This window comes from Labrus mixtus, chromosome 19 (assembly GCF_963584025.1).
Source record: "Labrus mixtus chromosome 19, fLabMix1.1, whole genome shotgun sequence".
Taxonomy (NCBI): Eukaryota; Metazoa; Chordata; class Actinopteri; order Labriformes; family Labridae; genus Labrus; species Labrus mixtus.
In genome coordinates, this window is record NC_083630.1 from 2,968,804 (window position 1) to 2,981,860 (window position 13,057).

A 13,057-nucleotide genomic window follows, 5' to 3' on the forward strand; every position below is an offset into this window, starting at 1 on the left:
AAAAGAGCGAGGTCACTGAGAGTTTAGTAAACACAAAGTCAGACTATAATGTGACCTGATACCCGTTTTCACCCCTCAGCAAAGGCTCCATTCAGAAAGAGCTATCACGCTGCAGCACTTCCCTCTCTGGGAAATCGAGCGCTCTGAACTTTGTATTGACTCGATTAGATACAGACTCGACATGAAAAGGATTAACCCAAATAGTCGGAGAGAGGGTGCTTACATCTGTGAAGTCTGTTAAGATTCAAACATGAGAGAGTAATGATGCAGACTGCTTGTTTTCTCCTGTTGCTTCCTTCCTCTATTGCACGATGGAGGGTTAGTTTCAAAACCGTGTCCTGTCTACCGGCTGACGTCACGAGTGGCGTACGCCTGGCGTGAGTCTGCGGCTCTGTGGCCTTTCTCTTCCTCTTTTATTACAGCTCAGACAGCAGTTAGAGGCAGACAACAACACACACACACACCGAGAGAGGCTGGCACGCGCCCGGAGATCAGCACCGCAGACGCATCGGGCTCATTTAAACGCTGTGGTACGGATGGTGTGTAGCAGTAACTTGGCAGAGACAGGTAGACTTACACCAGAGTCTCTCATCACATCAGTGTGTGTGTTCTCGCTCGCTGTCATCGTCCTGACAGATATGAGGGAAGGTGGGGCTTTACTGAGAGCTCACACACACACACACACACACACACACTTATAAATACACCTCTCCGAGTGATGTGGGTTCATTTCCACCAAGTATATGTGGACGTGAGCTTTGTTTAGCTTTAAGGCATGTTATGATGATTCTTAGGGGAGATTATTGACAGACAACAAAGAGAACAAGTTGTGTTAATGATTTTCAGCTTGTTGTTGTTGTTGTGATGCAGAAGGAACATTTAAGACGAGTCCCAACCGATTTTTAGATCTCTTTAATTCAATAAAGAAATGAGGATAAACATAAAATTTAAAGGGGACATATGATGAAAAATCCTCTTCTACAGTGTTTCTAAACATATATTTGGATAACCTGAGTGTCTACAGACCCACAAAATGTGAAATAAACCCATCCAGTCCTTTGTTTGTGGTCTGCATAAGTCTCAACACAGAGAAAAATGCTCCGTTTCTAATGTGCTCTGCTTGTGATGTCACAGTGGGATTCTGGTAAAAAAAAAAATCCCCTCCCCTCCCCTGGTATCTCCACCCATGGACTCCATCCCCAGCCTAGAACAAAACTTTTGCGCAGGTCCTACATTTTTATTCTTTCTACAGAGTGATGTCTACCAGGAAAACTCAGGGGGGGGTCATTACATTTAAAGAGACACACACACCAAAACGGAGCGTTCTGAGAGAGCTGGTTTATGCAGGGTCACAAACCTCCTCTGGTGCTTCATGGTGGTAATTCATGTTATATTGACCACAGGGGACTGTTTGAAAAGGTGGAGAAGGGGGATAATATGTCCTCTTTAAATTTCTGTTGCTGTTTTCATAAACTTGTTGCAACAATTCTGAATATTCTCAAATACATTGTAGTCTTGGTCACTCCTCTACAGTTTGATTATTAACACAGTACGTGTCGGGACGAGAATCTTAAAGGATGCAGCAAGTTGCAATCTCTTTGCTGCCACTGAAACTTGATGTTTATTAGAACAGACAGCTATGAGCAGCCTTTAGGGGACCCAGGTACTTAATAGTATCCATCAGAGCATAGCCTGTGGAAATTAAAATGTACTAATTGATGTAAAAATGCAATGAAACAAGGGTGATTTGGTTTAAAGGTCCACAAAACAGCAGATTCCTTTCAGTCAATGCTCAGGGTTTAGTCTGGAGATAGAAGGATAAACTCCTCTCATATGATCCAGGAATGACGATGTGGGCGAACTGAAGTGGATACGGGCAATAAGAAATAAATGTGGCATCTGGCCCACTCCGCGTCTTTTTCCCAGGGAGGTGATGGGAAACCTGATCGCAGTGCGGCGAGGGTCAATACCGGAGACGGTGACAGACGCCGTCAAAATAACCCTCCATCGCACCTCTTCAAAAAATACAGTACAGACGGTGCGAAATAGCAGCAAGGGCGAGTACAAAAATACTACACGCAGTCTGCAGACAAACCAAACAATCATACAGCTCACACATTCAAATGTACCTGTCAGGTTGTGTTAATATAAAGGAAGAAAGGACGTCACATCACGTGTTTAGCTCGGGGGGAAAAACTCAACATTAAGACGGATGGTCGGCGTCCCGGTGCATAAAAACATTTACAGCAAGGCTACACCCAAGGTTACTCTTCCTTAGCTACTTAAAGCAACAACCTGTAACTTTTCCTCCTTCAAACAGTCAGTTTAAAGTCGATCTAATAGAACTATAACCTCCAACAGGGAGAATGGCGAGTAAGCGTTTTTAGATCTCGGTCATTCTGTGTCAGTTTATGTGCAATGTGAAGCTACGAGCTAACCAAAGTCGCACATTCTTCCTTTAAAGGCTTTGCTCCAGGGGATATTTTTGCAGATGGGACAAACTCATATTTTGAGTCCTTCCTGTCATCACGAACACTGACAGATACTGCAGTAGTTCAAGCTTGTTTCATTCATTGGTCCAGGAGCCCAGGAGGATTAATGAGAGACGATATTAAAGGTGATTACGACTCAAATCCAAAAAAACATCCTCCTGTCAGCACATCAGCAGCAAAAACACAAATTAATTAACGAGAAGAGATCCCCTTGAAGCCTTGCCTCTCATTACCTGACCCCCTCTGAACGTAAACGCTCATAACCTGATTACAAAACTAAAAAGATTCTAGTTTTAAATAATGAGCAGTGAAAAACAATCGGACTCCAAAAGAAAACACACACCGGAGGAGATATAAAGACAATCGGGGCAGAAAGACAAAGGAGGAGGTAAAGTTAATCCTGAGGGTAAATATTTAACAAGCTCAGCAATTATGGACCAAACATGGAAGATAGAGAGAGGGCGCACACACATACATACACACACACACACACACACACACACACACACACACACACACACACACACACGCTTTAGGAAATATGGATCTCCTGACCTAAAATAAAAATTAAAAACATAGGACAAAAAGCTTCACACAGGCTGCAGGCTACAAACTGATGATTTCTGTTTCATTTTTTTGAAAGACTCCCCTCTGGACCTGTGGCCTGATTCTTTTGACTCGCTTGGCCTGATTTACCTGAGCCATGGCCATGGTCATATTAAAAACAAAAACGTGCACTTCTACAGTGCAAAGACAGCAAAGTAAACGGTCAGTGGACTTGAGCTTGTGTTCTTTTCTACTCTTCTGACTACATTCTGTTGGACATGTCCTCCAGTGGATATTTGCACCCTGCAGGCAGACTAAACTAAATTATTCAAGGACAATAAATATAAACGATTTAAAGTGCATCCTCATGCATTAAAAACTTTATTCCTGTTCTGTTTTTGACTCTGGATATATGTGAGGTTTAACATGGAGTCAGCTCAGGGCATGCCGTATATCTCTCTGTGCCTGTAAACACATCACAACTGACTCTGTGGAATATGATGAATAAGGGAAACCAGCTCCAGTGAACCTCTGTCTCTGATGCTGACACACACACACACACACACACACACACACACACACATACACACACACACACACACACACACACACACACACACACACACACACACACACACACACACACACACACACACACACACACACAGCCTGGGGGGATATTTGCATACAGTTCATAGGTACACACTGTTCACAGCGCTCCACCCTTCAGCAGTCACGCAACAGAGACAACAGGTAGAATCTCTGACAACACCTGCTGCCCGGTTTAGTTCTCGTCCTGCGCGGTGCATGAGATTAATGTCTTATAATGGAGCCAAACAGTCAGTAAGTCTGCGTTTCATTAATGCACTAACAAAAGATGCAGCCCAACCTGCAGCCAAACCCTGTGTGTCATAACTGAAGTGGACACAAGTCATCACAAGAACTTCACACAGTAACCCCTAGTGGACTAAAAGGAGAACTGCATGAGAAGAAAAAAAATTCTTTATTCTTCCTGAATACAAACGAAACTCAAGGCAGCAGGTTTTGTGGTTTTCATAGCATGTTCTCAGTGAGTGAGTCACTGTTTAAAAAAAAGACAAGTATGACTGTTGTGACAAACCACAGGACGGATGTGGAAATGTACTTCTGCTCATGTTAGATTCAGTGAGGCTCGGGCCGCACTGCATGTTTAAATATCAGCTGAAAAACTGCAGCCGTGTGGGTTAAGTGAGCTGACCACACAGGGAGGGAGGGAGGAGAGATTGCACATGCCAAAATCCCTCATGTTCCACTCTGATTAATCTCATTAGCAGAGCATCAAAGGGCAGTTAAGCTGGTCACTACTGCCACTGATAACAAGGCGCCCAGCAGAGGTGGAGCGAACAAATATAGGGCTTTGGCATTAAGCAAAGCGTTCGCAGAAGAACATCTTAAATAGGTGCCTAAAAACATCCTGTACCTCTGGAAGCTATTAGCGATGTCAAAGCAACATCACACCCCACTTTCAACAAAGCCTTATCAACACTTTTAGCAGTCTCACACCCGTGACTAAACCTTCTAACATGGAGGACTGTGACAGCGCTCGCTTGGCTCTGAGCTCCCTGAGCATCACTCTTCATCGACACAGCGGTTGTGGAGTTTATCTCTGCGTGATCCCTTATCCAGGAAAGGCACCTTTAATAAGTCCGATTAGCACCTGTGACTCTGCGTGATGGCTAAGCTAAACGAGCATTCAGGGTAAAACAAGTTAACATGTGTGTTTGTGTGTGTGTGTGTGTGTGTGTGTGTGTGTTTGTGTGTGTGTTTCTCGCATGTTGCATGACTCAGGCCAAGAGGATGCCAGTTGTTTGGTTCCATGCCAAACCAGGGCAGCAGATGATGAAGATTAAGGGGTCTGCGAGGATCAGAGGAGGGGAAGGTGAAAGAGGAGAGCCCCATGTGTCCAGAAGGAGAAGTCTGCAAAACTTTTCAGTCGGTCGGAGACTCACAAATCCCTCGCAAACTTCTCTGAGAAGACCGCTTTGCATGAGGAGTTTCTGCCAGACACGAGGACGAGGGAGGCAGTGAGCGTTCTGCCTCCTCTCTCTCACCTCACCCTCACTCTACTTTAACACTTTTTCATTCCAGAGACAAACGGAAGCTGCTCATTCTCCTTCAGATAACATAAAGAAACTTCACCTCGTCTTTCCAGCTGTGCCACTAAACTCTGTCCCGAGAGAAGCAGCCGCCTACCACACACACGCTCTAAAGCGAGCCATGAATATTTGACTGTGGAGCAACGTGAGGAGAGGAAGGGAGGCGTTCAGGGGATGGTGGGAGGGTGGGAAAACAAGCGTGGGCTTCATTGTGGCTCTTAATTAAATGTGATGACAACACACGGCGGGATGATGGCGACGAACAGACGAATAACACCTCATATCTACGGTGATGTGTTCACTGATACTTCCACAAATCATCCTCGATACATTTAGAAACCTTTCATTATTAACATGCCACCACTTGAAGAATAGAGACCACACTTTCCCCATGAAGTAGTTAGTTAGAAGAATGCAGGCTCTTTATGAACGTCTTATTCTGCATGAATATATTCTACAACCAGGCCGCTCCTGATACCAGGAATACATAAAGACGTAGCTGTAAAGACGCAAAGTGTGATGTGAAGATGTTCTGCTCAGTTTGTGACTTATGAATGAACAACTATTTTTCTAAATTAAAAAATTTAAAAAGAAACAAAACTAAAGTAACACATGTTTTAAGGGGAAAGGGTAGAAGTAAAACTCATATATCCCCTATATAGCCTCTAACTTTTCTTTTATTAATTCTTAAATTATTCCAACAAATTCTCAGATTTATTTACAACTAAAACACAAACATGTATCCCCCGTTTATTTACCACCTGAAATAAATAAATAACAGTCCTTATATCCACCCAGTGTGACAGAATAAAACAACCTCTCCTCCTCCATAAACCTGACACAAATGTATTTTTGGTTTAGTTTTTTTTCACTGATTTATATTTCTGCTTCATACTTAGAAGCTAAACAGCTAACAGGGCAGAGCAAATAAAGGTGGACAATAATCTAGGAGAAATTTTATTACTGCAGGAAACACAACGCAGTCACCGGCCTGCTCTCACTCTGTCCTGGAGAACAAACCATTACTTAGATAATGACTCACAAAGAACTACTGAGCATGCTAATAGACAACAAGAAACAATGAATGTTTTTACACTATAAAAAAGATAATCCCAGAATGAAAAAGGCTGAAACACAAGAGAATGAGAAAGCTCGAAGATGCCTTCTCTGCCGTCTGCGTTTAGAGCGAACGACGTCACCAGAAACATATGAGAGATACTCCTGTCATTCATCGTGCTGTCTTCTTCTCACCAGAGACCACGTGTCAGTTTAAGGCTCGATTAGAGCGGTGTTCCCCCTGTTCCCCCTGACTGACAGATGATAAAAAGACAGAAGCATCAGAGACGAAGCTTTCTGCTGCTTCAGCTACTTCTTAGTCTCTGACCATCACACATCATCTCAGCACACGACGTGGACGAATCAAGTCCCAAAGTTTGCACACAAGATTCACAACAAGATAACTTATCTGTGAAATATTAGTATCACCATCACTGACGATGTCGATAAAGAGAGATTTGTGAAGCATCTTGTCTTTAGGCCTTACATGTGTGACAGGCTTGTTTGGGTTCATTTAACAAAAAAATTAAATTTAAATACATGAAGGGGGCAAAGTACGAGAGCATCTTTGGATTGAACACACATGAATACCCGCGTCCTCCTCATCGGCCTGAACAGTAAACAAGGAGTAAAAGTGTGACCCTTCACGGCAGAGCTGATGTAGGAGGGTGAAGGTGTTTGTGATGAAGTAGCTGTGAGTGTGTGTGCAGGTTTACAGCAGCAGATATCACACACACACACACACACACACACACACACACACTTAAAGCAAAGCTCCTCCACCTGCCTCTACAAACACCACCTCTCCACCTTTTTTCTACCTCAGGCTGGGAGTCTAAATTTGGAGCTAGATTTGTTTGTTTTTCTTACCTTGGAAGAAACTCTTGACGCGGAGGTAGGACACGGCAAGACGCAGCACAGACAGCTTGTCCAGCTTGGAGATGACGTCCGGGGGGAACGGCAGCAGGCTGGCCAGCCGGTCCAGCTCGGCGTTCAGCCTGTCTCTGTGCCGCTTGGACGGGTTGGTTTTCTCATTGGCAGAGGACGGCTTCCTGATAACGACACACACACACACACACACACACACACACACACACACACACACACACACACACACACACACACACACACACACACACAAGGGTTTGTGTGGACGGACTCAAGATAATCAGAAGTCAAATAAGCATTATTTCAGATGTAAGATCTTAGCGTCATCATTCACACACATCTGACCACCTCAGCAGGCAGTTAGCGACAGCTGCACGCAGACGAGGATTTATTAACTCAGTTTAAAAGTCATCAAAACAACACGACACAAAACTTCTTCTACAGCTTACAGAGTCACCTCTCATACGACAATTCTCTCAATCATTTGAAACTTTAATCAATAAATCTTACATAAAATTGGGACTAATTTAACTCAGGGTTAAAGTTTTGGGACGTCAGTACAACAACACAATAAACTAAAAACTCTCCAGCCTCTGTAAAGTTTGGTGCTCTTTTGGTTTTAGAAAAAATGTAACTGACATGATGTAAAAAGTGTGATTATTTTCATAGTTGTAACGTTTCACTTTAAAGTTCAAAATAGATGACGAGAGAAATCTTATCTTTCCTTCATGTTTGAGCTAACGTAGCAGAGCTTGTGTTTTATCTTTGTACTAAATGTGCACATTTCAACAAACTACATTAAAAAAATCCTCTTTCACACTTCTTTTAATAACTTTCCTTTTTGGGGTGGAACACCTGATGCAAAATTAAAATTAAAAAAAGGACAAAATGTTCGTCCTGGTTTGATTTTGTTTTCTGAAAAAGTTTCCAAACAGTTGCCTGTCATGTTGATGAACACTTATTACGAATTGATCATATTTTTATAGGACTCGTGCTCACTTTGGAAACCCACACTGAGACATATGACCGAATAAAGAGTCATCTCTACAGATTAAAGTGAACGCCACGCACCACACTGATTCTTCATGTCCGACAATAACAAGTCTCTTTATTTCATTCCTTTATAATAAGAAAATGATCAAGTTTCATCACCTGACAAACATCTCTCCACACTTTGAAACATTATGAAAAATATAAAATGATATATGTGTATTTACAGAGATCCTCTGTGGCTCACAGACTTGTTGGAAGAGTTATTTGACATTTTGTTCAGATATTTTCTGAGCGTTCTGAACGACCATAAACGGCCCCTGACGTTCAGAGTTATTTGTGTGTTTTAATAAGTCGCTTGTCAGCTGAACTTAACATGATCCGTACGTGTAACGACCAGCTCATGTTTCCACAGCTGAGAGCTTCTGTCCATCGAGGACACTTTTGTTTCGTGCTTATGGACTCAAAATTTGATCTGCTAGTTTGAAGAATCTATAAAAGAATCCACATTGCTCAGATTTTCTTCTGCAGGTCTAAACTTTACTTCTCCTACAACTGAAGCAAATATCTAAATTTTGCAAAACATCCATTTAAACACACAAGATAAAAATGGAGAAGCAATCGATAAAGGAGCCTCATAATTATTAATTCAAGTCCTGAAATGTCTCGTGTCTTAAAAAACAATATCCCGTATCCCCGATCAGTGCACATACAGAGTTTGATGATGCAAAGACTTCCTCTCAGATCAGCCGCAAACATACAAACATAAAAACTTTATAAATGCCACAGAGCTAGTTAAATTAGAACCACCTCCTCCTAAAATCTTACATAACCTCCTCGACCATTTATTATTCATCACATCAGCTGACAAGACTGTCCCAAAAAACACCCTCACCCTCTGAAACTTAAAGCATAGACGCCTGAAACTGTGTAAAACACACACTCTGTAATCTCTGACTGTAAACACACACACACATTTGCAAAGTCAACAAAAAGTAAACAACAACAACAACAACAACAACAACTGTGTGCTGGTTATAAACTCACTGCAAAGAATCCTGCTTTAAGATGAGGACGTATAAACTATTTTATAGAAAATCATAAACAATATTTATAGTTTTTCATTTTGTAAACAAAAAAATACAAAGCTACATTTGTGATAATATTAATTTAATTACAGCGACATTTATTTCTGTTAAAACTGGACTTCATTTTAAACTCCTTCATGCTGCTGTCAGTCAGAACTTTCTGTGATTGTAAATTATAATTTTAGCAAAATCTTTAATGAAAGTTTGAGAGTGAGGTTTCCCCTGCACATTATTAATCAACATGCATTGATTGAACAGAAATAATGAGCAGCTTCTTAACTGTTTTTGGATGGGCTTCCTCCTCTTCCTGCCCGCATACATGCAGTCTCCCGGAGGAATCATGATCCTGCTCTCCGTGGAGGTAACAGGTGCGCTCCTGCGGGGGAGACACACACACGTTCACTTTAATGACACAAAACTTTATACCTAAAACATGTCCACACTGGTCGCTGCACGTTATGCCACCCCAAACAGTAAAGTGAAATAACCCTTATTAGGCTGCACTAAGAATGCAAACAAATCAACATGTGATTTAGTGAAATATTCAGATTAAACGCAAAGCCTCAAAATAAAATAAAAAAGTTCAAAGGCTGCATGATGCATCTTCTCTGATCAATATTTTTAGTGTGCTACATTCCTGTAAATAATAATATAATTCATTTAACAAACAAAACGTGAAATAATAAAAAAAAACACTGACCCGAAATCTCGGTGGGTACGAGTTAATTCCAGTATAGTGCTGTGTGTGGAGACACTCTTGTGTGAAGTTGCACAAAAAGAGATGAGTCTCTCCGGGTGCACCGGCTCGGTGAAACCAAATGATAAATCCAAGAGGAGAGAATAAAACAGAGAATAAAATAAAGCGCAGAGGTCCTGTACGAGCTCCGAGCTGATGTTTTCATCAGCTTTGCACTGCTCGGGGCAGATGTTGGCTGATGCTTTATACCCAATTGAGTCGCCTTCACTTCCTCGCGTTTCAGGTGGCGGATTCCTCTGAATGACATGTCGAGCTCTTCGCACGCAACTGTGCCTCACAAACAGCGGAGCCTTCACACACACATACACACACACACACACACACACACACACACACACACACACACACACACACACACACACACACACACACACACGAGGCTTAGTCTATGTTGCTTTCAAGGCCTTTCTGTTTTTTTAAATAAAGGTCTTTCAATTTACACATGACTGCGTGTGTTCTATGTGTGTAATTATTTTACATACGATACTGACCTAAATGTAAACAATACATAACATAATAATGATTACTGTTTAATGTTTGAGTAAATTGATAAACCCAGCTCAAAAAATGAAATGAATTTGTCTGTTTTGATGCTACCACTTTATACGTTTTAATTTTAGAAACGTCCGCTATTACGGAAAATAATAAATAAAATAATATAATTGAAAAACATAAATAAGTAATGATTGTCCTAGCGTCCCATACCTGTTACAGCTGTTTTTAAAATCGACTTTAAATTATTTTTGCTTTGATAAATGAGTGATGAATAGTGGTATTTACGAGGCGTACCTGAAAGCAGCAGTAGCCCTGCCCGACCCGAGCCTGCAGCCGCGCATCGTGAGGGGAGCTATGGAGGGGAGGGTAATATTTACAGTCTATGGAGGGGAGGGATCACACGCGAAGGGCAGCTGAGGCACAGATCTCCGCGTTCACACACCGAGGCTGCTCGCGGCCGACGGAGCTCACGGACCGGAGGGGCTCATTACAACGACCCGTTAACCGAAAAACTACGAACTTATCTTGAGTATAACACCGCGCAGGACGGGAGTTAGCTTCTTTTTTAATGAACTCAGTGGATGTAACTATGGAAACCAAGCTGGCTCGGCGGGAAATATTTAGAAGCTGCTTCACGCGCTCCGTAAAAACTGCGAAAATGTTATTCCTTTCAAAGCAAAAACATATAAATAATTCATGGGTTTAATGTAAGAAATGTATTGGGATTCATCTCTTCAGTGTCTGGAATAAATTTTAAAGCTGCTGTGAGTGTGACAGGACTAATACACGTCATAAATATCCTATTTTCTTAAGTATTGTGTAAAAATGAATGTCATTCTGCGAGCTTAGTATTTTATTTGGTCTAGAATATGCTTCAAACAGACTTTACTGTTTATTGAAAATGATTAAAACGAAATCGTTTAATACATTTGTTAAATTTAATCAATCTACAACAGCGTTTTTGTTCCAGTTCTCGGCTTTATTTTGAATGTGAAAACCGGAAGTGAGGCGGCAATCTGGTTTTATAAAACCGAATTAAATTTTTTAAAGATATTTTTGTATTATTATTTTATTTTAGTCGAAATCTCCATTTGTTCTAATTAAATTCCATTATTATTGAGAATTAGGCTTTTCCCCCCATCAAATTAAACCTTTAACAGTCTGGTTGTTGAGATATAATGTAGCTTGTACAATGCAATATTTAAATAGTCTGATCTAAGATAACAGTGACTTACACAGGGCATATAAAGTGTCTGTGCTGCATTGATTGTTTTTTACCAAATTTATATTTATATGCCATAAAGTCTATTTATTAGCCATTAATAGAAGTTTCCTCACACTGAGGCTGTTCAATATTGTGATATGCAAGTCTCTCATATACCAGACCAGTTGCTGCAAAGTGTAAGCCCTTACATCCAAGTTATCTTTGCATTAAAACCAACCTCTGCAGCTGTAAACACCTATAAAATAGGTTAAAAAAGCATAAAGATCATCACTATCCTTTTACCTGGCTCATATGATCCTACTTAACGCACAGTGTTTTAATTCAAGAATGCAAGGTATGTCTTATGAGGGAATAAAATATGATTCATAGATAATATTTTGAACCAAATGCCTAACTATCAAACACGTTAATCTCTGTGGTTTTATTGTATTTTTTTTAATTATGTTTGTAAGGTTTTTGCACAATTTAACCCTAATAAAGTACACCACTTCTCTACATGGTGTCTTGTCATTGCTGCAACAGAAATAGTGAGAATATCTGCAGTTTGACAGTGTGTATGGCAGTTTACTGTACTGCACCCTAGTGTTCAAATCCACTCACTACAAGCAGCCAAGTGTTCCCCCAGCGTGCACACATGCTTATTGTGTATTTATGTGTACTTAATCATGTAGGCTTATGGTTGGGATTCACTTCTTCCACTTCTTTAAATAAAGATGACATAGTAGAGGAGGATCCTCAGGTGATGTGTTACACGTGATCGCACAAACGTACACCTACAGATGGAAGAAAGGGGGTTTGAGTGATAAAAGTGTCTGCATAATGTTTTACTCGCTATATTAATCTAGTCAGGATGTATAAAATCAACAACATAAACTCAATACACAGGTCTAATACAGCTGACTAAAGACTACTAGAATTCTCATCAAGGTCTGAACATATCCGATTATGTAATTTATCTAATTATAGATTTAACCTGGTTGATTATAAATGGCTTTGACTAAGTTGTCACATACAGTTAATAGCTTGTATTTCTTATAAAGACAGCATGGAGGGACATTAGCCAACATGTGGTGCTGCGGTGTGGCTCCACCGCCTTAAATTAAGTCCACCAATAAGATTAAGTCCAAGCATAAAAGCCTCCATCAGGGGTGATGTTTTGTTTGTTGTGACAGGTGGAGTTGAGGATCTGCAGAGGTCCTGGGGTCCCGTTAACACCGTCAGTGGCTGCCATTAAAGCCACGGGGAGCTTTGGTATCAATGCAAATCCACCAGAAACCCTATCCAAGCTGCCGTCCAGATTAGCCCGGGCTTAAAGCCGTGCTAACTCTGCGGGGGCAGACCTTCGCACGCAACCATGTATGTGTGAGTGAGTGCATGCCCATGCC

The 13,057-nt window shown here is 41.2% G+C and overlaps 1 protein-coding gene across 1 annotated transcript in view; it reads right to left on the reverse strand.

The window, feature by feature from the left end:
• Positions 1-10,388, reverse strand: part of ahrra (aryl-hydrocarbon receptor repressor a) — a 77,170-nt gene extending 66,782 nt beyond the window's left edge. The window contains exons 1-3 of the mRNA XM_061064865.1: positions 9,896-10,388; positions 9,476-9,571; positions 7,100-7,281 (exon numbers count right to left, since the gene is read on the reverse strand). Of these exons, the coding sequence (XP_060920848.1) occupies positions 7,100-7,281; positions 9,476-9,537 (244 nt within the window). The 5' untranslated portion in view covers positions 9,538-9,571; positions 9,896-10,388. The remainder of the gene's footprint in view (positions 1-7,099; positions 7,282-9,475; positions 9,572-9,895) is intronic.
• Between the last annotated feature and the right edge of the window lie 2,669 nt (positions 10,389-13,057).